General features: G+C 45.3%; 1 protein-coding gene across 2 annotated transcripts in view; it reads right to left on the reverse strand.

Moving 5' to 3' along the window:
- C3H11orf65 (chromosome 3 C11orf65 homolog) overlaps nt 1–26,918 on the reverse strand; it is a 48,270-nt gene that overhangs the window by 15,892 nt on the left and 5,460 nt on the right. Inside the window, exons 3-6 of one of the 2 annotated variants that reach the window (XM_040426254.1) lie at nt 23,724–23,816; nt 20,563–20,616; nt 17,237–17,446; nt 8,056–8,189 (exon numbers count right to left, since the gene is read on the reverse strand). In XM_040426254.1, the coding sequence (XP_040282188.1) occupies nt 8,056–8,189; nt 17,237–17,446; nt 20,563–20,616; nt 23,724–23,816 (491 nt within the window). The remainder of the gene's footprint in view (nt 1–8,055; nt 8,190–17,236; nt 17,447–20,562; nt 20,617–23,723; nt 23,817–26,918) is intronic. The other variant, XM_040426255.1, reaches the window with a different exon arrangement.

A 26,918-nucleotide genomic window follows, 5' to 3' on the forward strand; every position in this document is an offset into this window, starting at 1 on the left:
GGCAGACACCAAAACGCTGCAAGCAATGTTCCTCCTCCAAAGCGGAATGGAGATGGAACGAAGGCAAACTGATGCATTCTGAGCGGATCCTTTTCCATTCAGAATGCGTTAGGGCCAAACTGATCCGTTTTGGAGTCGGACCGCTTGTGAGAGCTCTGAACGGAACTCACAAACGGAAAGCCAAAACGCCAGTGTGAAAGTAGCCTTACAGAGGTGCTCAGTGGTAGGAATTCATCCGTGTCCGCATATAGAAGGTAACCAGGGCACTCAGATTCTCAAGCAAAAGTTCACACATGGAGGCCGACACTCATCCGGACCCTCGGTCACGGCCAAACAAAGCAATGTGTGGCAGGGGGAGTGCTGGACTCGAGAATTTGAGTGCCCTGTTTTTTTTCCTCTATGTAAGGGCTCATGCACATAACTGTATGTATTGTGTGGGCCACAAAATATGGATCGTATTGCATCAGTTTTTTTTGCGGATCCATTGTAACAATGCCTATCCTTGTCCACAAAACGGACAAGAATAGGACATGTTGGGGCGTGGCCTGAGCATGGATGTGTGAGCAGCGTGTGTCCTGAGCTCCCGAACCCTGGGCCCGATTACCTGCCTATACCGATCCAGTTGTGGACTGCTTCACATACCGGGGGCATGGTGAGACGATCTGGACGACGAGGGACCCGCTTTGTGCCGGCGGAACCGCTGATATTGCGGTACTTCTCACAGTCTCCTGCTTCACTCGCCGGCGCTTCCAAGATGGCGCAGATGGAGGAGAGGGGACCGGCCGCAGCAGAGCAGGCTCAGTGTCAACAGGTACAAACCCCAGCGTACCTGCTCCCAGGATCTCCTGCCTCCCCAGACTTGCGCTTCGGTGGGGGTCCGACAGCGCCCGTGGCGACCTCGTTCTCCTTCATACTTGGCACTTGGACTATGCAGCATCCGGCCACCTCACCATCTGCAGCAGTCTCTGGGACCGCGGGAATTGGGGTAAGATCGCCGCCGGACTCTCCCTGCCATATAACGCAGCATACACTGGCGCCCTTATCGCCACCTACTAACGCAGTTATGCCGGGGGGGGGGGGGGTAGCCTCCATAAGGCGCTTATCTCTGCTACAGAGGGCCCCCAATCGTCGCTTCTACGGACGGACTCTGTTGATGTGCCCCCCAGGGCCCTAATGGAGGCCTTGCCATCCTCTGTCCTGGAGAGTGTAACAAACCCAGCAGGAGACACCACAAGTGGGCAGCTGTTGCCGCAGGATATACCAGCTACTCCTGCCATCTTCCGTACTCAAACAGGTACAGAGGCCTCTGATTCATCATCCTCAGCCTCCTCTTCTCCCAGCAAACGCTCTAAAAGGCCTAAATTGAGTGACATCTGGTCACTGCTCAGCTCTCTTCCTACTAAAACTGACTTAGAATCGATGCTATTGAAGCTTGAATCTAAACAGGATAAAGCCATTGCGTCCCTCAAAACTGATATTAGCGCAATTTCCACTAAATTGACCTCCCAGGAACATATTTCTAATTCTCTGGACTTACGCCTGACGCAGGTGGAGGCGTGCATGTCCTCACAGCAAGCCCTAAACAGACACCTGTTGCTTCAACTTGATGACCAGGAGAATATAGGGGGCGACGTAACAATATTAAACTGCGGGGGATTCCAGAAGACATCCATCCGTCAGGATTGCGTAAATCAGTGATGGCTATTTTTAACACTCTTCTCGATAGACCGGAAGGGTCTGAGATTGAATTAGACAGGGTCCATCGAGTCATGGGACCCCGACTAATAGGTGCCTCCAACCCACGGGATGTGCTTTGTCGCGTTCATTTCTTCAGAGAAAAAGAGGACCTGCTACAGAGAGCCTGGAGGCTAGGCCCGGCGCCTTTTGCAAACTCTCAAATCCACATTTTACCGGACGTGTCCAGGAGAACCTTGTTGATGAGGCGCACTCTGAAGCCGATCCTCCAAGTTATCGCTGAGGCTGGGGCCTTGTACCGATGGGGACATCCCTTCCACCTGATTGTCCGCAGGAACGGGACCAATTTTGCACTCCACTCGCCGGACCAGGCAGAGGACCTGTCCCGCTTTTTGGATATACCTGTTCTGTCCCTGCCAAATTGGTTGGATGTCCCGATTCTAGCATCCTCGGCTATGGCCTCAACTAGTATCCAGGAACATGATGACGGTCAGGCACAGTGCCATGAGGTACCACTGAGGAGACGAGAGTGTACTCCCCGTTCTGCTCCGGATTAATGGGCGTGTAACAGTTCTTGAAGGACTTTTTTTTTTTTTTTGTCGTCACTAATATTGGCTCTCCTGGGGACTCTGTGTGGGTTTACCTTGCTCCCGCTTTCTCACTCCTGTTGAGAGGACATGACGTCAATGTTTTACAATAGTGTTGTTACATTTGATAGCCACGCAGTTTTATAGGACCTGGGTCCAGGGTTGGGAGCGCTTTGATTGCTCTCCCTCTCCCCAATTAGGTCAGCGAATCTTGGTCGACTCCATTCGAGTTTCCCAAGACTGGCATAGTGGGGTTTTTTCCCACCTTTTTCTGTGGAGGCGACTCCGCAGGTTTTGTTTTACCCTCTCTGGAGTAGCCGGTTTGGGTTAGACTGTAAAGTCTTTTTTGTCTGCCCTGTTTTTTCCCCCTTCCCCTTTGTTTCTCCCACTTGTTAGTTTGTCTCTTTCTCCCTCTCTTTTCTTTGCAGATTGAATTCATGACTACTATCCAGTTTGCTTCGCTCAACGCCAATGGGCTGAACTCCCCTGAGAATCGCTCCTCCATCCTTCGGCTCCTATGGAATAAGAAGGTACAGGTAGCTTTTATCCAAGAGACCCACTTCCGTACGGATGCTATGCCTTCGTTTAAGTCCCCTAGATTTCCTGATACCTATCACAGCTGCTTTTCAGGGTCCAAGTCGAGGGAAGTGAGCATACTAATAGCCAGGTCAGTTCCATGGGAATTTCTGGATGCTCGTACTGAAGACAATGGTCGTTTTCTGTTTCTTAAGGGACGACTAGCTGGACAGTTGTACACCCTTGAAAATGTATACCTACCCAATACCAAACAATTTAAGGCCCTAACTGGGATTTTGTCTCGCTTGGATGACATTGCGGAGGGCACCCTGTTGGTTGGGGGAGACCTCAATGTGGCGTTAGACCCTGTCATTGATGTATCTAGGGGGACCTCTCATCTTGCACACTCCTACCTCCGGGGCATCAAAAAACTTCTCCATACCCATCAGCTAGTAGACGTGTGGAGGGTACTTAACCCGGAGGTCAAGAACTTCACGTTTTACTCAGCAGCAAGGGACACATACTCTAGACTAGACTATTTTTTACTGAGACATTCAGCGGTATCTCTCTTGACTTCTTCAGCGATAGACCCGCTGACTTTCTCAGACCACGCGATGCTCCATGTTTCCTTGAAGTCCCCTCTCCTCACTCTGAAATCTTGGCAGTGGCGATTGAATGAGTCCTTACTGCAGGATTTGGAAGTAGCCCAGGATGTTCACACAGCGATTTCTCAGTACTTTGAAACCAGAGTGATGATATGTCGCCTATCACGGTGTGGGCAGCTCACAAATGTGTAATCCGTGGGGAGTTCATCAAGCATGGAGCGAGACGTAAAAAAGAAAGGGCAGCTGAAATCTCTCAGCTCTTAGCGGAAATTGTTAACCTCGAGCAGGCCCATAAAAAGTCCCATGCGACGGCTGCACGCACTTCCCTCCTCCTGGCCAGAAGTAAGCTCAAGGAGAAATTGGATGTACGTACGAAAACCATTTTAGCGAAGGGCCGCATATTTTTTTTTTTAGTTCGGGAACAAAAGTGGTAAATTGCTAGCCAGATTACTTAGAGATCAAAGAGCAAGGAATTATGTTCCCCGTATAGCCAATGCCCGAGGTTCCCTTCTTAATGATCCCTCTGCTATTGCAGAAACCTTTGCTCAGTACTACCAATCTCTATACAACCTTCCACAATCCAGTGTTACCAGTGGGTCGTTGCGCTCAGCGATGGACAAGTATCTTGCAGACTCAGGTATGCCGAAGATACCTGCAGACAACCTCCAAGATTTAGACAGGCCGATCTCGGTCGATGAATTAGAGGAAGCTTTAAAAACCATGCAGCCCAGTAAGGCCCCAGGCCCGGACGGCCTCCCGACCTCCTACTACAAAAGATTTTTACCTCTTATCCAGGCCCCACTAGCAAAAGCACTAAATGTCCTCAGTACAAATTCACTCCCGGCAGATATGTCTAACACGCATATCACGGTCATACATAAGGAAGGAAAGGACCCCACCCTCTGCGGTAACTACCGTCCAATTTCACTTCTAAACGTAGACCTCAAATTGTTCGCTAAAATTCTGGCCACCCGTCTGGTTCCGCTACTATCTGAGCTCATACACAATGACCAGGTGGGTTTCATTCCGTCACGGGAGGCGAGGGATAACACCACCAAGGTACTCAATCTGATTCACCATGCCGGGACCCGAGGTACCCCGCTTTGTCTTTTATCTACAGATGCTGAAAAAGCTTTTAATAGAGTGGGGTGGCCTTGGTTGTTCGCGGTGTTGCGCTATGTGGGCATTACAGGCTCTAAGGCGACATGGATCCGAGCTCTATATGAGTCTCCGTCCACGGCCACGAAGGTGAACGGTGTGCTCTCTTCGTCCTTCGCGATTCGGAATGGGACTCGCCAGGGATGCCCCCTCTCTCCACTCATCTTCGTGCTTACTCTGGAACCACTCTTGAGGTCTATATGGCAGAACCCGAATGTTGCGGGACTCTCGATTGAGGGCAGGGAGTATAAGATAGCTGCCTATGCGGATGATTTAATGTTCACGCTTACTAACCCCAGGATTTCTTTTCCGAACTTGATGTCGGAATTCCACACATTTCGTGACCTTTCTAACCTAAAAATCAACCTTCAGAAATCAGAGGCCTTGAATGTATCGCTACCGAATACTCTCTTGTCCGACCTGGTCGCATCCTTTCCGTTCAAGTGGGCTACCGGGGCAGTGAAATATCTGGGCACCTATATCCCCTCAGATCTGAAGGAGGTGTACTAGAGGAATTATATCCCTCTCCGGGATCGGATAAGAGATGATCTTAAGCGGTGGTCGAAGGGACTACACACATGGTTTGAAAGGTGTGCTATTTTTAAAATGAACATCCTTCCGCGTGTGTTATACCTCTTTCAGACCCTTCCCATTAGACTTCCCGCTAGCTTCTTTGATAGGATCCATGGGGATTTATTAAGATTTATCTGGGCGAGGGGCAGTCCGAGGTTAGCCAGATCCCTCTTACATATCCCGAGGGACAAAGGAGGGTTGGGCGTTCCGGACTTACGTAAATATTACTCTGCCTCCTTGCTTCAAAGGATTGTAGACTGGTGTCGACACGCAAAATACAAACAGTGGGTATCTATCGAACAACTTTCCTTGAGCTCTCCTCTGGCCTCCAGTTTCCCGGCGAGTTGTCGGGGTGGACCGTTTTTGAAATGGTGCGTTGGTGGTAGCTCTCGCGCCCCCTTTTTTAGAACCTCGGGCAGATGGCTTACGTATGACGAGTTACTGAAATTGACGGACCCCTGTTCCCTGGGTTCTTGGAGATCCAGACAACTGGCACATTTCCTTTCCTCAATTCCGGCTTCCGCAGGGTATGACAGGTCACTTACCTTCTTTGAGAAAGCATGTGTTGGGTCGGGCGCATATAGACATTCCCTATCTGAGTGTTATCAGTCATTGGTGGCTCTTCGACAGGACTATCTGCCCCCATATGTGACGAAGTGGTCGCAAGAACTGGGAGTGGACGTTCCCCCTGACCACTGGCCCAAACTATTCTGCCTGCTCTACAAGTCATCCATCGCGAGTAGGTTCCAGGAAGCGGGGTATAAGATAATGTCCAGATGGTATTATGTTCCGGTCAGATTACAGAAAATGTTTCCTTCCGCGTCCCCAGTTTGCTGGCGCTGTGACTCAGCTCTGGGTTCGATGTTACAAATTTTTTGGGATTGCCCCAAACTCAGTCCCTTCTGGCAGTCGATCCACAAAGTGCTGTCCTCAATTTTTCAGTTCTCAATCCCGAATACGCCTGGTTTCTTTCAATTATTTTTATCGGATTTACCAATGAGCGTGCTTCGTAAGTCTTGTCTGTGCTCCCTGGTGATAGTGGCTAGGGCATGCCTCCCTGCGAGGTGGAAGTCCTCTTCGTCCCCAACAACTGGCTGCTGGATTCAAAAGGTGGAGGAGATCCGGAGAATGGAGGAACTCACTTCGCAGCTACGATCCAAACATAAAGCTTTTCTGGATGCTTGGGCCCCTTGGTTTTCATTCCAGGACTCCCAGGGTTTTCAGAGCCTATTGTCATGAGAAACTAGTTGTCTCACTCTTTGTACTCTTTCGTATTTCCCCCCTCTCCCCCCCCCCCCCCCCGGTGCTCCTTGTCCGTCAGTGTTGTGTTTTTGTCTAAGGTTACAGTTGAGATCCGTTATATGTGGTGGTTTTTGCCTTCAACTTCCACGGGTACTCCATTCCAGTTTCCATAGGTACCTGTTGTTTGCACTTTTCCATATGGATACGGGTTAGGAAAATATGTTCTTCCTGGTCATTTTCGTTAATGGTGGCAGGTCTGCCGTTCTTATCAGTGTTTCCTTGCAGTATACGTGGTTAGACAAATATGTTGTGTTTTAAGGGTGTATATCACCCTATACAGCATTTACCCTTCTACTCTGTAAGTTCAACGTATCATGTTGACCCTTTCATTGTAGTGTTATGTTTTTGAAATTTGCAATGTATTCCGTCTAATTTCCCGATACACTTTATGTTTTGCGTATACATATAAATAAAGAATAAAAAAAATAAAAAAAGAATAGGACATGTTCTATCTCTTTTGCAGAACGGCCATGCGGACATACAGAAAGCACACAGAGTAATTTCTGGGGTTTTTTTGCAGACCCATTGAAGTGAAAGGTTCAGCATACAGGCCACACAAAAAAAAACAGAACGGACACGGAAAACAAATACATTTGTGTGCATGAGCCCTGAAGCAAATAATAAACCCCTACTGCTTCAATGACTACTCAGTGCATTGGATTCGGTCTATGTTCTATAGATGCCGTGATAGGCTGTTTCTCTTCCAATTAAGTGGGCTCCACTGTAAAAACGCTTATTCTTGTCTGCAAAACACAGGACAGGAATAGGACATATTTTTATAATTTGTGGCATCACTGCATGTATTTGTATAGCATACAGATGGCATCGGTGTGCTGTCCCCATTTTTTGCGGCCCCGTGAACAAGAATGTGTCCGCGTGCGATCTGCAAAAAATACAGAAAGGAAGCAGAACAAAAATACAGTTGTGTGAATGTAGTCTAAGTGTACCTGCACACGTTGCGGAATGCACGCAGCCCCTACTAGCACATATGAACTTACCCTAAAGGGTTACACACCTTCAGCTATTTCCATCCCTATGATCGAAGGTATCTACTTGGTCATCCTAGGATACATCCAATACAGCGGGGTCAGTACCTGCATAGAGGGATCTCGAGGAAGAGCTCTGTGCAGCCGGCAGGCACTGGGGACAGGATCTGTAAACTACAGTATAAAGAACCCCATAGTGATCAATGTTTGGTGCAGCAGAACTATGGGGGGTTCAGCTTTCGAAGGAACAATACGGGTATCAAAGGGGATTAACCAGAACCAGCACCGTGCTTGTCAATGGCTTTTCTATGGTACTGCAGTTCAGGTCCATTGAAGTGAAGAGGACTGAGCTGTGGACAGGTCTGGTGCTGCTTTTGGAAGAACAATGCTGTTTCTCTAATTCTGTATAACATATTGATGGTAATCTGCAGAGCAGCCAACATGACACTGCAGCCAATTTGGACTCATTGGTCAATTACTAACATCATGAAGGGATCCTGTCCTATAATGAAAGGCTTCTCCCAGGGGCTGGAATCAGAAGGTGACATAATCTTCCTCATGAGGCCTCTGGGCCACCTTTGCTTATAGTGCAGGACCCCTTTAAGACAAAATACTGCTCCACTATCTACTCACATCTTTCTCATCCACTCAATTTTCCTTTGCTTCTGCTTCTGTGAAACCTCCTGCTTCCTCTGCAGTTTGCTGTGGCTGAAGGGTGACCTCTTCTTCTTATCCGCCGCAGTCACTTCATCTAAACCGTCCGGGAGCTGAGGATAATGGAGAAAGAGTCAGTGACAACGTGGAGATGGAGACGTGAGCTGGTCAGTGCACACAGAGGCTCATGTATCAGTCAGCAGGACACATGGGACTCAGAATATGAATACATTTATTACTCCACATCATTGCGGCCATTAGAAATGGCCATCTGCTCATCGTGTGCTTACAACTACGAGCCATTGTGATGTCTCCTCACTTCTGCTCCCCCAGCAGATGGAGTATAACTGCAGCTGCATCCCCCTCCTCATTACCTTCCATTTACTGGCTTACACTAGATGTGTGTCACTATTATTAGTAGACTGACCTTGGTAATGGTGGAGGACGGTCTCACGACATCTTCAGCACAATGACCTGCTCTATCATCTGAATCCTTCCGTTAATTGCTTATAATGGGTTTACAATGGCTCCATGCTGGCTTGCCACTCATTCTATAAACCTTGCAGGCCCTATTGAGCTTGTACGAATTGTATCCCTACCTAGTCATTATGTTTGGTGATTGTATCACAGGCAAAGCCCATTGTGTTTTGGTAATTGTATTTTGTTGATTGCGTTAAAGACAATGCCTATTCTGTTATTGAGTGCGTCACAGGCAATGCCATTGTGTTTGTTAATTGCGTCACAGACGATGCCATTGTGTTTGTTGAATAGGGTTAGTTTTTGTGTGTAAACTGTAAAGGATTGGCTGCTATGTTATGTCCTCAGTTCCCAACCAGGTCCACGGGGGTGGTACCCTTGTTGGAAAATGTGTACATAAGTCAATGCTTGTGTGTTCAATAAAGGGAGTTCCCGTTTTATCCTTCATCATGTTGAGGCTGGTGTTTGGGTAACTGATCGACACTGGGGATTGCTATACGACGAAGATTTGCTATACTCCCCTGGCTATAACTACTAGCTCTTGTAAGAGCTGTTCCTGCTCTCTGGATTTAGCAGAGGTTCACCCACTGGAAGCTGAAGCCCGGTCTTGGGTCCAGCATGGGTGGAGGACGGTGAGACCCCAACCAAGCTGCGGCGGTTCGTGGGGTCTGTGGTGGTTACGGTGTCGAGTGGAGTGCTTGGAGTCCTCGTGAAGCACTAGGAGCATCCATCAACGGAGGTACCCGGTTGGGGTGCCAGGAGATCCGTTACAGTCATAAAGAACTTATTAAAGTTCCTTTAGACAGGCATCCCTTGATGATTATGGACTGGCCTTTCAGCTATGGTTAGCCCGTAATATGTCGTTCTTGGTGATCTGGTGACACAATAGATAATATTCTGCCCCAGCTATTGTATAATGTGCAGTCCCTGTTGTATCATATCTGATCCCTGATGTCTAGAATTCACTTACTTGCTCCACAATCTGGTGCTATGAGTGTGTATAATGGAGCAGGAAAGAGAAAATAGACAACTACCATTTAAAGGGCATCTGTCAGCAGTTTTGTACCTATGAAACTGGCTGACCTTTTACATGTGCGCTTGGCAGCTGAAGACATCTGTGTTGGTCCCATGTTCATATGTGTCCGCATAGCTGAGAAAAAGGATGTTTTAATATTGCAAATGAGCCTCCAGGAGCAACGGGGGGTGTTGCTGTTACACCTAGAGGCTCTGCTCTCTGCGACTGACGCGCCCTGGTCTTGTGAATCAAAGTGCAGAGGGGGCAGCAGTTGCAGAGAGAGCAGAGTCTCTAGGTGCAATGACCCCGTTGCCCCTAGAGGCTCATTTGCATACATTTAAACAATTTTTCCCAGCAATGAGGCCACATATGAACATGGGACCAACACAGATGCCTTCAGCTGCCAAGTGCACATGTAACAGGTCAGCCAGTGTCATAGGTACAAAACTGCTGACAGATGCCCTTTAACAGATGGTCTATGGAGGTATCTATGCAGTGGAATCATATTAAGGAGGAAAATGGCATCCAAATTTATACAAGAACATGATAGAGGGCAAGATAAAAAGAAGTAATTGGGTCAAATAACTGGATCTGCCCCGCCCTAAGCCGTATAGATTTTTTCAATCAAATCGTTTTTTATTGTTCAAATAAAGTTGGTATATCACAATACAATTTGCATCACAATTTTTCTGGTGTTTTCTCCCCCCCACATCTCAAATACACACAATTGTATAAAACATTATCATATGTCCATATATTTGATACATCTTCCACAGTCATTGTACATAATGAATATACCAAGATAAAGACAAACCATTTACGGAGTCATTTGACTGTTAAAACCCCAACAACTCCCACCCCCCCCCTCTCCCAACTGCTAACCCCCCCCAAAACAGAGCATGAATTTCCAAGACCTTTTATATTACAATATGGGTGTGAGACAACCATTCATTCCACAACTTTTCAAACTTCAAAGGACATCCCCTCCTAACAAACACTCCCCTCTCTAATGTTAACATATCATGCACCTTTCTCACAAATTCATCCACAGTTGGCGGACTCCCCTGGATCCACCTAAAGGCAATCAATTTCCTGGCCACATACAGTAGTCTCCCAACTGCCACCTTGACCGCCTCTCCCCCACCAATCTCCTTCACATATCCCAGCACACATATCTTTGGGTCCTTCTGCACCCTCAACTCCAGGTTACGATTAATCAAAGTCAACACCTCGTCCCAATATCTACTTAGCACTGGACAAGACCAAAGCATATGAAATAGATCTGCACCTTCCATACACTTTGGACAGTTGTCATCAGTTCTAATCCCAATTTTCCGTAAAAACACTGGAGTTTTGTAGACTCTGTGGATGATAAACAGTTGTGACAACTTGCCCTGTTCACTTACAGACACTCTCGGGATTGCCTCCAATATATCTTCCCACTGTTCCTTAGGGATGTCCCCCAGATCCTTTTCCCATTTTCTCATCCTAGTAAGAGGGAATTCTATCAGAAATTTGTCTAAAAGCAGAGTATACACCTGTGATATCAAACCTCTCTTTCCTCCAGCTGGGAGAACCAGTTTATGGACCACATCCATTTTTGCAATAATGCATCCCTTCCTCATCGTGACATCATAGGCGTGTCTCAGTTGCAGATATTGAAAGAACCACACTTTGGGAATGTTGAATTCCTGCTGTAGACCTTGAAATGGTTTAAATACACTAGTCTCAATCAATTGACCTATCCTCATTACTCCATAGGATTCCCAATTTCGGACTCCTGATAGAGAAATGAACTCTGGCATCAAGTTATTGTTCCATATTGGGGAAAGCTCTCCTACCCCACCAACTCCCCTGATCAATTTCACCTTTGCCCACACTTTTTTCATAAGCTCTATAAGCGTCACTTTCTCTCTCCCCCCATGCATCCCTGCGCCTTCCAGAATACCCATAAGATCCCTACTACCCAACCAGTGTTGCAGTATCTTCCCCGTCACATCTGGTAGCTGAAATTCCATCCAACCCTTGAAATGTTGACACTGAGAGGCTAAGAAATAAATCCAGGCGTTAGGGACAGCCAAGCCACCTTCAGACTTGGGATATTGCAGCGTCTCCAGCTTAATCCTAGCTTGACCATATTTCCAGATAAGATCTCTAAATATCGAATGCATTTTCCTAAATCTCTCCACTGGGATCCATACAGGGGCATTATTCAATATGTATAGTAACTGAGGCATCATTACCATTTTTAGGAGATTCACTCTGCCCACCACCGACAAAAAGAGTCTACCCCATGTCCTTGCCTTAAGCCTGAAGGTATTTAGCAAAGGAGTTAAATTAAGCTCTTCAAAATCCAGCAGTCTAGGTGTTATATATAGCCCCAGATATTTAAACTTGCCCACCCAGGGAATCAAACTATCCGCCTGCACACCAGAGAGTGCCTGTCCATCTACCGGCATCAAGGCAGACTTCTGCCAGTTTATCCGAAGCCCAGAGAAGCCACCAAATTTATCTATTAAAGTCATGGCCGCATCTAGAGAGCCCCCAGTGTCACCCAAAAATAACATAGTGTCATCAGCATACATTGCCACTTTATTTTGCGTCTCACCATATCTAAACCCCACAATATGAGGTGACAGGCGGATAAGGGCTGCAAGTGGTTCAATTGCTAACGCAAACAACAAGGGTGACAATGGGCACCCCTGTCTGGTGCCTCTGGCCAAAGAGAAGCCATCTGACAGCCCCCCATTAGCTCTGATCCGTGCCTTTGGATTCGAATACAACACTTTCACCCACTGAATAAATCGAGCACCAAAGCCCATGACTCTCAATGTTTCCCATAGGTAGTTCCATTCAACACTGTCGAACGCCTTGGCGGCGTCTAACGCAAGTAAGGCCCTATCTCCTCCATTATCTGCTGGAATATTCAGACTGGCATATACTCTACGGATATTTATAGCAGTCGATTTCCCAGGCATAAAGCCCGTTTGATCCGGGTGCACTATAGTAAGTATTACCCTGGACAGCCTGTTCGCCAACACCTTCGCCAGGAGCTTCACATCTGCTGTTAATAGCGAAATTGGTCTATAGGAATCAGGAACTTTGGGATCTTTCCCAGGCTTAGGAATAACTACTATGATAGCCTCCTGCATAGAATGTGGTAGCGAACCCGTCTCCAGAGAATATTCAAGAACCTTAAGTAATTCAGGAAGAAGTATCCCTTGCAATTTTTTATACACCTCCACTGGTATACCGTCTGCCCCCGGCGCCTTACCATTCGCCATCCCCCCAAGAGCTACCTCCAACTCCTCCAGCGTGATCGGCTCTTCCAGTCTCTCCCTATCCTCCTCTGATAACACTGATAGCTGAGCCTCAGCCAGAAAGGCGGACAAGGCCTCCTCAGAGCTAGACTCCTTGGAAGCATAAAGAGAGACATAAAAACCTTTTAGAATATCTAATATCCCTTTTGTATCCTGGCTACTATTCCCATTACCATCCATTAGCTCTTGTATACAAGAAGAACCCCTCTGTGCCTGAGAAACCACTGAGAGCAAATGCCCAACTTTCTCTCCCTCCTCAAAGGATCTTTGGCGATAGAAACTACGCTTCCTATCCGCAGCCTGTAGTAGGTGACACCTCAGTTGTTCCTGAGCTACCTCCAGCGCCTCACTATTAGCCATAGTGGGGATTCTACCAAACTCCCTTTCAGCCTCAGTCACTTGTACATGAGCTTTAACATCCGCCTCTCTGGATTTAGATTTATGCTTACTTATTTCTTTGATCAGTACCCCTCTCAGAAACGCTTTCATGGCATCCCATACTCCATGAGTTGAAGCTGTCCCTCCATTAATAGAAAAGTACTCCCTGACCTCCCGAGTAATCTCAGACAGATCACCAAGTACATTCAGCCAATGCGGGTTACATTTCCACAGCCTCGGTCCCTGCCTAAGCACGCCCAGGCACAAATCAACCTGCACCAGGGAATGGTCAGACAACGACCGAGGGTGACAAATAACATCTCTTATCAATGGCAGCATAACATCATTAACCAAAGCCAGATCTATGCGTGATAAAGAATGATGCGTAGCAGATCTACATGAAAACACCCGCTTATCAGGGTTACGCAGCCTCCAAACATCAAGTAAGCCAGTTTCCCTCATAATATTCTTTAGAGCCACGCTCCCCGGTGATCCACTGGCACCTTCTACCCGACACCTATCTATGGAGTCATTCAATGTACAATTGTAGTCCCCCACTAACAGCCACGGCAGTCCAGGGAAGTCCGCCACAAAGGTCATAATATCCCTTATTACAGGGGAAGCAAATGGTGGAGGCACATACACTGACACCAACACCACCTGGATCCCATCAATCTTACCCACTACACACACATACCTGCCCTCAGCATCCACACATTGCTTCAGATGTTCATACCTTATACTTTTATGCACAATCATACTTACGCCCCTGGAGTGAGAGGAATGGATTGCATGTACCACATGACCTACCCAATTTTTGTTCAGCCACTGCACATTATCATTGGACAAATGCGTTTCCTGCAGGCAGCAGATAGCCGGCTGAAACCGACCCAAATATTGAAATATACATTGTCGTTTTCGTGCATCAGCCATTCCCCTCACATTCCAGCTCAACACTTTAATCACCTGTGTCATGATGAAAGATTACGGCATGTTTGAATCTCACACTCCATACTAAAGTCACTCTCACATAATTCACGCCCCTCACCCATCTCTGACCCGTCCCCCTCCCCCCTCCCCCCCCAGTGATCAGACTACTTTGAACAGTAACCCCACCCCCCCCCCCCCCCTCCCAAACATCCAACTCTAACGCAGGGCAATCTGTAAGCACCATGCCCAATGCTAAACAAAAATCATTTCTGATTCCAACACTCTCCCTCAGGTAGAGAATCCTCTCCACAACTGGGAAATACATTTCTTATCCCAACTTCCTACTCCTGCATCAGGATCTACCGTGTGGTAGCAACACTCAATACACTTTATAACTGGTATAACATTAAAGTGACATTAGGGTGCAATCCTATGCATATAAAGTGAGCACAAACTGCAAGCTGTTTCCTTCAGGTGTCCAGGGCTCCACTTCTCAATTGCCTCTCGTGAACGTCCAGCCACTGTGTCGCTTCATCAGGGTCCTCAAAAAATCTGGTGGATCCCAATGCCACCACTCGCAATCTGGCCGGGAACAACATGGCGTACGGAACTTGTAGCGCTCTGAGCCTTTTCTTTATATCTATAAATCTGCTCCTCCTCCGCTGTACCTCATTGGAATAATCCGGATAAATGGACACTCTGACCCCATTCATGACCATCTCATCATTATCCCTTGACTGGCGTAGGATAGTGTCCCGATCTTTAAAGTGTAGAATCTTCGCCAGTATGGGGCGAGGAGGCCTGCCTGGCGGGAGCGGCCGCGACGGGACTCTGTGCGCCCGCTCAACCGCGTACAGGGAAGATAGGCCCTTCTCATGGAATAACTGGTGCAACCATTTCTCCACAAACTCTGTAGCATTGGTCCCTTCTGTTTTTTCTGGCATTCCAACAATTCGCAAATTATTCCTCCGCGATCTGTTCTCTAAATCGTCCGCTTTGGCGTATAAGGCAGCTATATCTTTCCCATTCATTTTTGACGCCATTTGCAAGGGCTGAATAACATCTTCCAGTGAGGACACCCTCTTTTCCAAATCTGAAGTACGCTCAGAAATCTTGTGCAGGTCGTGCCTGATTATGGACACATCTGATCTCAGGCTGCCAACTTGTACTGCAAGCACTTTGAGGGTACTGTTGCAGCTTGCCACTGCCACCATTATATCTTTCAGTGTGGGCTCCCTTATAGAATCAGCCCGCAGGTCTGCTGGAACTATTTCAGGGACCGCAGAATTGGGCACCGGCTGACCGGAAAAAACCGGGTCATCACCTTCCATGGATCCGTCCTCCTGGTCAGAGGAGGTAGGTATATCAGTCCCTTTATCACTGGCCGAATCGCCCACTCCACCGTCCAATCTGGCATATTTACTGAGTTTAGCAGCCGCGCTCTGGCTCACCATCTCCTGCCGCGCCGACCCCTCTCCACTTCCGGCGCCATCTTGGCTTTTCTCCATGCGGTCTTGTTTCGCCAGTTTGGACGATTTCCTCGGCATTTTCAGGCTCCGATTTTGTCACCGCAATCACCGGACACCTTCCTCTCCTCAGGTAAAGTAGTTTCAGGCAGTTTGAGTGCGCTTTCACTGTAAATGAGCAGGATTTTAGCAGGAGCAGTGAAACGTGCGTCTTACTCCATGCACTCACAAGCCACGCCCCCCAAGCCGTATAGATTTAATATAGTTACTACTACTTCAAAAAATTCCACGTGTTCATCAGAAACCGGACAAACGTGATTCTGTAATAAAGGAGTGTTTTCTGTGTCTGGGTATCTAGAAACCTGATAGCATCCATGTGCAGCAGCACACAGCTTGTATTGCTCCTCTGACATAATGAAGAATGTGTCACTAAGTCTTTGGAGATTCAATTTAGGCCTCATGCACACAAACGTATATTCTGTCCGTTCCATTTTTTTTCAATGGATCTGCAAAAAAAAAACTGAAGTTAGTCCGTGTGCATTCCGTTTCCGTATGTCCGTTCTGCAATCAAATAGAACATGTCCTATTATTGTCCGCATTACGGACACGGATGGCGTCCGTGTGCATTCCGTATTTTGCAGAACTGAACAGCTGGCCCCTAATAGAACAGTACTATCCTTGTCCGTAATGCGGACAATAATAGGACATGTTCTATTTTTTTGCGGAACAGAAATACGGACATACGGAAACGGAATGCACACGGAGTACCTTCAGTTTTTTTTGCGGACCCATTGAAATGAATGGTTCCGCATACGGACCGCAAAAAAGAAAAAACGGAACGGATACAGAAGGAAAATACATTTGTGCGCATGAGACCTAAGACTGACACAAAATAAGGAACCCATTTTCTAATTAATTTTGTTTCCAGTTTGCATATTTAAAGAAAGAAATGCTAAAACACATATTAAAAAGTGCTATATGTCACGTAACAAATGAAAAGCTACAATCGTAAAACCCCCACGTGCATTTTCAGGCCAATTACTGGGAACAAGTGTTCATAGGAACCCTCATTCATAACTGACCTGTATAATCGTACTACAGATCAGCCAATAAATGGCCAATCACACGATGATCAGCTGATGCAGGGCGGCTGCTTGTTGGCAGCACGTCTCCCGATGTAATCAGGGATGTACAGCCAATAATCAGTAAACCTGAATGTGGGAGGAAAAAAAGCCGTAGCAATCATTCCTCCCCCAGTCACTTTGCATCGGGCCGATGCAAACGAGCACCTTGAGCAATGTGACAATGCGACCCTCAGATCAAAAAAGGTGGTGCACTCCTGCATTAGATGGACGGCTGATCCCAGTGAAAGCGGCAGGTATGTTTGCCCTCTTTTTAAAGCAGGGAAGTCCAACCTACGGTCCTCCAGCTGTTGCAAAACTACAACTCCCAGCATGCCCTGATAGCTGTAGGCTGACTAAGCATGATGGAAGTTGTAGCTGTAGTGTAGCAGCCCTGATCTAAAGTGTATAGGCACCTATAGACTTGTGAAAGAACCTACTCCAGTCACTGACCCTGACGGCCAGAAGCCTCCAGCCATTGTTCTCCACTCTAGTGTACCAGCCTCTGCGTTCTTCTTCAGGGAACACCCCATGATTGTGGACTTGTCTTGGCAGCGGTTGTTTCACAGACTGCTTGGTGTAATCCTTGGGGCTGTTGGCACACATATCCACGATCGGCCGGTGAGTAAACAGCTTGTAATATATGTTGGGTGGAAATTTTGTCTGCAGATAGAAAGGAAACACTGAATTATTATTATATATAAGAAGTCCTCAGGTGTCGCTCCAACATGGTGTCCCCAGCCTCCATCAACAGTAATGCCTCTTCATTAATTGTACTTTATTCATGGGTTTTCCATGGATGTAACTGTTCAAAGGATTATCCATCAATCTGTATATTACCTGGTTATGGTATGTTGTACCACACCTTGAGCGGAGTCACAATGACCAAGAATTAAAAGATCGTGCCTTAGTAGCGATTATGTCAGATATGTCTAATATACAGTGAGGACAATGGGTTGGAGGGCCTCACATAGTGGCGTAGTTATTTGGGTAGAGAGGTAGCAGTAGCACCTGTCCCTGGTGCCAGAGAGGGACCAAGTGCCCCTCTGGCTCAAAAAAAGGCACCAGTATTGTGAATTCCCAAGGGGACTAATATGGCTGACAAGAAATACCTTCTTCTTCCCAAGAGAACTAATATGGCCAACAAAAAGTAGCCTTCTCTTCCGAAGGGAACTAATATGATTGACAAGAAGTAGCTTCCTCTTCCCAAAGGAACTTATATGGCCGACAAGAAGTAGCTTCCTCTTCCCAAGGGAACTAATATGGCCAACAAGAAGTAGCTTTCATTTCCCAAAGGAACTAATATGGCCGACAAGAAGTAGCTTCCTCTTCACAGGGGTACTAATATGGCCGACAAGAAGTAGCTTCCTCTTCCCAAAGGAACTAATATGGCCGACAAGAAGTAGCTTCCTCTTCCCAAAGGAACTAATATGGCCGACAAGAAGTAGCTTCCTCTTCCCAGGGGAACTAATATGGCCGACAAGAAGTAGCTTCCTCTTCCCAAGGGAACTAATATGGCCAACAAGAAGTAGCTTCCTCTTCCCAGGGGAACTAGTATGGCCGACAAGAAGTAGCTTCCTCTTCCCATGGGAACTAATATAGCTGACAAGAAGTAGTTTCCTCTTCCCAGGAGAACTAATATGGCCGACAAGAAGTAGCTTCCTCTTCCCATGGGAACTAATATGACCGACAAGAAGTAGCTTCCTCTTCCCAGGGGAACTAATATGGCCGACAAGAAGTTGCTTCCTCTTCCCAAGGGAACCAATAAGGCCGACAAGTAGCAGCTTCCTCTTCCCAGGGGAACGAATATGCCCAACAAGAAGTAGTTTCCTCTTCCCAGGAGAACTAATATGGCCGACAAGAAGTAGCTTCCTCTTCCCAGGGAAACTAATATGGCTGACAAGAAGTAGTTTGCTCTTCCCAGGGGAACTAATATGGCCGACAAGAAGTAGCTTCCTCTTTCCAAGGGAACTAATATGGCCGACAGGAAGTAGTTTCCTCTTCCCAAGGTAACTAATAAGGCCAACAAGCAGTAGCTTCCTCTTCCCAAAGGAACTAATAAGGCCGACAAGAAGTAGTTTCCTCTTCCCAAGGGAACTAATAAGGCCGACAAGCAGTAGCTTCCTCTTCCCAAAGGAACTAATATGGCCGACAAGAAGTAGTTTCCTCTTCGCAAGGGAACTAATAAGGCAGACAAGCAGTAGCTTCCTCTTCCCAGGGAAACTAATAAGGCGGACAAGAAGTAGCTTTCTCTGGGTAGGAGAGGTCAAGAGCAGGATAGGGCTAATAACTGAAGGACTGCACATGGCAGTATACTGTACATAAGGAGATAAAGAATACAACACAGAATGTGTTTTATAAGATTTTAGTATAAACTTATAAGTATGAGAGGCTCTTAGTGAAGATAAGCGGCTGTGGTTAGAGATGTGATAAGTGGAGGCTGAGAAACCCTGCAGAACTGTAATCACACACAGCAGAAGACATGGTGATAACTGTGGGGCAGGATACCGTCACCACCAGCAAGCAAGGCAGGCCACCAACCGAAATCCTAGTCTCATTATATCTGGTATAGCAGTGACATGAGATAAAGGGAATATTATCTTATCTGACTGCACATTAGATTAATACATTGCACTGCTGGACTCTGAATGGAGAAAAATACAGAGGAACGTTGTTATATCGTTACAAGTGGTTATTATAACCAGAAATGGCCATTATTTAAAGTGAAGCTCAGCTTTTTAACAATTTGACAATTTTGGCTCAGTGGTCACGTGCTATTCCTGCACAGATCGCTGCAGGGGCCACCGATAGGCAGCAGTGACGTTCATTATAGACGGTGCCTCATCATTCTTCCAGTCTGGTGAGGACCAGGAGTGGCAGGGGCTGTAGTGCTTAAACTGCCCTCACCAGGCGGGGCTTCTTTTTGTTTTTTTGCACCATCTCCTGCCGTCCTGTAATTTGTTTTCACTCTTAGTAACCCCTTTCACCTAAGGTCCTCGCAGGCAATGTGGAGGATTTTAAAGTAGAGCTCCAAACTATAAAACACATAATAAGTAATTAACCAGAACTAAATTTTGAACCTATTGTATTTAGAAAAAAAATGGTGTTCAAGGGTGGAAATTTCCCTCAACGGGTATAAATCAGAAATAAAGTCCAACACCCAGCTGCCAATAATGTCATACAGCCAGGGATCTGATCCACCACAGGGCACAGGTGTTGGTATCTGACCCACCAGAGGGCACAGGCGTTGGTATCTGACCCACCAGAAGATGTAGGTTTTGGGATCTGACCCACCAGAGGGCACAGGCGTTGGTATCTGACCCACCAGAAGATGTAGGTTTTTGGATCTGACCCACCAGAGGTCACAGGTGTTGGTATCTGACCAACTAGAAGATGTAGGTTTTGGGATCTGACCCACCAGAGGGCACAGGTCTTGAGATCTGACCCCCTAGAGAACAAAGGTGTTGGGATTTGACCCACCAGAGGGCACATATGGTGGGATCTAACCCAACAGAGGACACAGGTTTTGCTATATGACCCATCAGAGGGCACAGGTTTTGGAGCTCAGCCTGAAAAAGTCTAAAGTGGCAGAGCAGAAGACAACTCGATCTGAAACTCAGGTCGTGTTCCAAGTAAATAAAGAAATAAAAAATGATTTCCCATTGAATGCTGGTAGTCAGTCCAGTGCTCCTTCTGGAAAGAAACGTGTGATGTCCTGCAGTTTATTTATACCGTATGTGCATATGTTTCTGAAATTGTCAAATAAAGAGAATAGTTACCCCTCCTAGTCTGAACCTGACGTGTACTCCAGCGGCCGCATCAATAAGTCCTGCCTGTAAGAGAAAAGCACAGTGTTAGATGCCTCCTGTATCACACAGCTGAGGCCACTGCTGCTCTGAGGTCTCGGTCACAGGCTTATTTTGCCTCTTTGCCAGTGTTTTATTAGCTTTTTCATAACATTTTTGGTGTCATTTTATAATCAGTTTTTCAAGACTATACCCAACTGAATGCTGTGCTATAAACAAAAATCACCCCCCCCCCCCCCCAACAGAACGCATTGTTTTCAGTGGGTTTCATACTTCAATGTAGTCAGTAATATCTGGCAGAAGCATTTTTAGCTTCCATAAAATGGCGTTAAAGGGCATCTGTCAGCAGTTTTGTACCTAGGACACCGGCTGACCTGTTACATGTGCACTTGGCAGCTGAATGCATCTGTGTTGGTCCCATGTTCATATGTGTCCGCATTGCTGAGAAAAATGGATTTTTTAATATATGCAAATGATCCTCTAGGAGCAACGGGGGCGTTACCATTACACCTAGAGGCTCTGCTCTCTCTGCAACTGCTGCACCCTCTGCACTTTAATCGACAGGGCCAGTTTGATCACTTTTACGCTACCTGGTCCTGTCAATTAAAGTGCAGAGCAAAAAATGCGGACAGCACATGAATGGAAACTATGGTCATGTGCATGAGCTCTTATACGTCCATTACACACATTGAACAGGTCGCCTGCTTCATACCTCCGGCGCTTACTCGGTTTTTAATGGACAAATAAAGGTGACGTTTCAGTTCACCCACGAATCCTGCGGCTGGAATTTTATTATTGCTGGATATACATTGGGTTTGCTCTGGTTGTTTTATCTTTTCACTTGTGTCTAGTATTATAACTGTTGCTCCACTTACTTGCATGGAGCTGAACTGCAATACCAGCTTTAGCCTAGGAACAAGAGAGGTGCTGTTTCGGGGGGGGGGGACAGCTACTTGCACAACAACGTCATATACATTCTGCGGCTACAAGAGACTCCTGGGAGATTCAGTGTCGTAGGAAGGGTATTCCCATCTGGACTCGTATGTCAGGACACAATGTCCGAAAGGTGCGAGTCCCACCTCATTTCGAGAACAGGGCCCCTTCTCGCGGCTGCTGTGAACGGAGAGGTGGCTGCACATGTCTGGCTCTCTCCATTTATTTCTTTATTATATGCACTTATAGCGATACTATATTCCGCAGCGCTTTACAGACATTAGCATCCAGCTGTCCCCAATGGCTCCCTATCAGTATGTCTTTGGAGTGTGAGAAACCGGAGAACCTGGAGGAAACCCACGCAACCACGGGGAGAACATACAAACTCCATGCAGATGATGGACTTGGTCGGATTCGAACCCAGGACCCCAGCGCTGCAAGGAACCAGCGCTAACCACTGAGCCATTCACTTACATGTCCAGATGGGAATAACCCTTTGGCCACCTGCACACAAGGGCGGGTGAACACACATAAGATCCGCATGAAGTTTCTGCAGCATATCCGCACCAAAATCCGCAATGTCTAATAGCGTTTTTTGTTGTGGATTTGTTGCGGTTTTGCCACAGCTCTCACGAGTCCACTGAAAAGGGCGAAACCCGCAGACATAAAGGACATGCTGTGGATTTTGAAATAAATCCGTAATGCAGGTCAAGTTCTGCAAAGAAAAAAAATCTGCAATGTGTACATGAGATCTGTGTAATCTTTGCCGATATTGTAATATGCTGCGGTTTTTCCGTAAAGGAATGCGGCGGGAAAAAACTGCATTATCTGCCATTAAAGGGAATCTGTCACCCCGATTCTAGACCACTGGATCACATGAGTAGTGCTGCAGATATGGAGTCCAGATCACTATTATTCTCCTGCTGTCAGCGCTCGGAGCTGTGTTAAAGCACATTGTCAGGACTGCTGCGCACGCGCACATGAGTCCTCTCCATTATGTTAGCACAGCACAGCAGTCCTGACAGCGAGGGAACCTGGGGCAGTAGAAAAATATACTTATCTGGACTCCTTACCTGCAGCACTGCTCCTGTATCACTGTAGATAATAGTCCACAATCAGGGTGACAGGTTCCTTTTAAAGGGAATGTGTCATCTAGAACTTGTTTTTTTTTCTGCCAGTTAAAACCATGTTTTCTAGCTCTGCTCTGTGCCCTGTGCAGAGGTCAGGAGGGAGTAGACAAGCTGTAATACATCAGCTGTTGTGAATGGTGGATCTTGTGTTATCTATATGCAGGTGCTATCTGTCATTGTAATCCTGACTGTGATGATCAGAAAATAACTGCAGTAACGTGATCTGTGCAGACCAAGAAGTGGCGCCAATGTTTAGGCTGAGTGGCCAGTGCAAAAACTGCAGGATTTTGTGTTTTTTTTTTAATATAAATAGTGACATGGACAATTAAAAATAACATCACCAAAAATTCTTTAAAAATATAAACATGATCTAAACAACAGGTCCTTTTCTGAGGACACATTCCCTTTAAGACTTTATACTGTGGCTTCTACGAGGCACACAGTGGAGGTCAGTAGGATGAAATATACCGCCCTCCGTACACATATAGGGTGCTGCTCCCCAGTGACCGCTCTTTACCAGTCAATACTGGGCGGGCTGTAGTGGTTTTCATTAGTCAGTCTGAGGAGTTTTTTGTATTTTTTTTCTTGCTTCAAACAAGTCTATAAGAGAGAGGAATGATCCTTAAAGACACTCTCCAATTTGTTCTATTTTACTCATTTAAAGGGGTTTTTCTACAATCCACAGGATAGGACATGAGTGTCGGATCGCTGGGGGTCTGACCATAGGAAGTCAGGGCCTCCAGCGTCCGTGTTCTAGACCATTGGTAGGAGATGCTCTGGAAACTAATTTTCAGCCTAGCAGTGTCCGTAGAATACAGAGGACACATGAAAGGCAAAAAACGGACACACGATGTCATCATGGACCCAGACATATGAGAGAGGGCTAAGGACACTACGCGAACACCACACATCTGTTGTTCCTGGCCTCCGGCATTAAAAAACGAATGCCCAAAACAGTTCTGTAACCCTGTGTGTGCCAGGCAGCGTTCCTTAGAGGTCACGTCACAGCGTTACCAGCCAGAGAACGCAATCTCTGAAGTCTATGGAAAGAACAGGGAATCGTGTCCTCACCTCTCTGGGATTAATGCACTTCAGCAAAAGTTTTGGATCCCCTTGGCCTTTAAAGCTGAGAAGATTTTTAAAATAGCTGAAAACATTTACGTCCTGAAAAAAAAAAAAAAAAAAAAAAAAGATTAAAAAAAGGTTATTATAAAGTAATAAAGGGCAAAAAGGAGTTAATAGCGTCTAACCCCTTAGTGACCAGTCTGTTTTGGGCCTTAATAACCAAACAATATATTTATTTATTTTTTTCATTTTTAAGTGATTACCATTCAAGAGCCATAACTTTTTTATTTTTCCATTTTGGGGTACACATAACTTACTGATTAAATGTTTCTGGGAGGGGGATGGGAAAAACAGCAATACTGCCATTGAGTTTATACATTTTGCCAAGTTCATTTTTCAGCATAAATAACACAATAAATGTACGGTATTCTCTGGCTCAGTACAATGATACAGTGATACCAAATACATATATGGGGTCATTTATCAAACTGGTGTAAAGTAGAACTGGCTGAGTTGCCCATAGCAACCAGATTCCACCTTTCATTTTCCAAAGGAGCTGTCAAAAATGAAAGGTGGAATCTGATTGGTTGCTGTGGGCAACTAAGCCAGTTCTACTTTACACCAGCTTGATAAATGACCCCAATAGTTGTTTTTTACATTTTACTACTTTTGCACAATAAAACCTTTTTTTTAAAAGAAAATATGTTTTTGCATCGTCGAAACCAAAGACCCATAACTTTTTTATTTTTCTTTGCACAAAGCTGTGTGAGGGCTTGATTTTTGCAGGAAGACTTTTAGTTTTCATTGTTATCATTTTGGGGTAAATAACACTTTTTAATTACTTTCTAATCATTTTTTTGGTGGTGAATAAGCAAAACGCAGCAATTCTGTCTTTTATTTTTTTATACAGCATTCACCATACAGGACAAATTACATGATTGATTTTTGCGTATTGTGGCTCATTACGGATGCGGTAAGACCAAATATGTGGAGATTTTATTTTTCCATTAAAAATAAATTTTTGCAATTTTTTTAACTTTTTTTAAAAAACTTTTTTAACCATTTAAAGGCTATGTACACCTTTGGTGGCATTTTTATTATTATTACATTATATTCATTTCGAGCTAAAAATCATTTTTTCAGTTGGTCTTTGTTACAAATGATGAGCAGTTTTCCCTGCACAGCTTTGAGTTTATCTACTTGCAGGATCTGTATTTTCTTTCTGCTCTGTCAGGCACGGAGCTAACGGGCTCCTTATCTGTGATCTCTGACCTTATAAACACTAATTAACCTCTTCAGGACACATGACGTACCGGTACGGCATGTTGTCCTGGTACTTAAGGACACATGACGTACCTGTACGCCCTGTGTATTTCCGATCACCGCCGCCCGGCGGGCAGTGATCGGAACAAGGTGCCTGCTCAATTCATTGAGCAGGCACCTTGGCTAAATGCGCGGGGGGGGGGTCAATTCAGACCATGCGGCTCTAGGGGGAACCCGATGGCATGGAAGGCAGCGCGATGTGTAAGGAAGGCATCGCGCTGCCTTCCGGTGACGAGTCTGTGAGATCCAGCCCCCTGGATCTCACAGGCCGGAAGCTGTATGAGTAATACTCACTGTATTACTCATACAGCCAATGCATTCCAATACAGAAGTATTGGAATGCATTGTAAAGGGATTAGACCCCCAAAAGTTCAAGTCCCAAAGTGGGACAAAAAAGAAAGTGAAAAAAAAAGTTGAAAAAATAAAGTTTTCCCCCCAAAAATTTTAAGTTTCAAGTAAAAATAAACAAAAACGTCATTTTCCCCAAATAAAGTTAAAAAAAATTGGTAAAAAATAGGTGGGAAAAAAAGTATACATATTAGTTATCGCCGCGTCCGTATCGACCGGCTCTATAAACATATCACATGACCTAACCCCTCAGATGAACACCGTAAAAAATTAAAAACTGTGCTAAATAAACCATTTTTTTGTCACCTTACATCACAAAAAGTACAACAAAAAGCCCACCAAAATAGTACCAATCTAACCGTCACCTCATCCCGCAAAAAATGAGCCCCTACCTGAGACAATCACCCAAAAAAAAAATATGGCTAAGAATATGGAGACACTAAAACATCATTTTTTTGGTTTTAAAAAAGCTGTTATTGTGTAAAACTTACATAGATTAAAAAAAAAGTATACATATTAGGAATCTCATCCCGCAAAAAATGAGCCCCTACCTAAGATAATCGCCCAAAAACTGAAAAAACTATGGCTCTCAGAATATGGAGACACTAAAACATGTTTTTTTTTTTGTTTCAAAAATGATATTATTGTGTAAAAATTACATAAATAAAAAAAAGTATACATATTAGGTATTGCCGCGTCCGTATCGACCGGCTCTATAAAATTATCACATGACCTAACCACTCGGAGGAACACCGTAAAAAATGTAAAATAAAAACTGTGCTAAAATAAACAATTTTTTGTCACCTTACATCACAAAAAGTGTAATAGCAAGCGATCAAAAAGTCACACGCACCCCAAATTAGTGCCAATAAAACCGTCATCTCATCCCAGAAAAATCATACCCTACCCAAGGTAATCGACCAAAAACTGAAAAAAATGTGTCTCTCAGACTATGGAAACACTAAAACATGATTTTTTTTGCTTCAAAAATTAAATCATTGTGTAAAACTTACATAAATAAAAAAAATGTATACATATTAGGTATCGCAGCGTCCGTAATAACTGGCTCTATAAAAATATCACATGACCTAACCCCTCAGGTGAATACCGTGGAACACCTAAAGGGTTAACAAAGTTTGTAAAATCAGTTTTGAATACCTTGAAGGGCGTAGTTTCTAGAATGGGGTCATTTTTGGGTGGTTTCTATTATGTAAGCCTCGCAAAGTGACTTCAGACCTGAACTGGTCCCTAAAAATTTAAAGATTTGCTTCTAAACTTCTAAGCCTTGTAACATCCCCAAAAAATAAAATATCATTCCCAAAATGATCCAAACATGAAGTAGACATATGGGGAATGTAAAGTAATAACCATTTTTGGAGGTATTACTATGTATTATAGAAGTAGAGAAATGGAAACTTGGAAATTTGCAATTTTTTACAAATTTTTGGCAAATTTGGTATTTTTTTATAAATAAAAATTGATTTTTTTGACTTCATTTTACCAGTGTCATTAAATACAATATGTGACGAA

Source organism: Bufo bufo, chromosome 3 (genome assembly GCF_905171765.1).
Source record: "Bufo bufo chromosome 3, aBufBuf1.1, whole genome shotgun sequence".
NCBI lineage: Eukaryota > Metazoa > Chordata > Amphibia > Anura > Bufonidae > Bufo > Bufo bufo.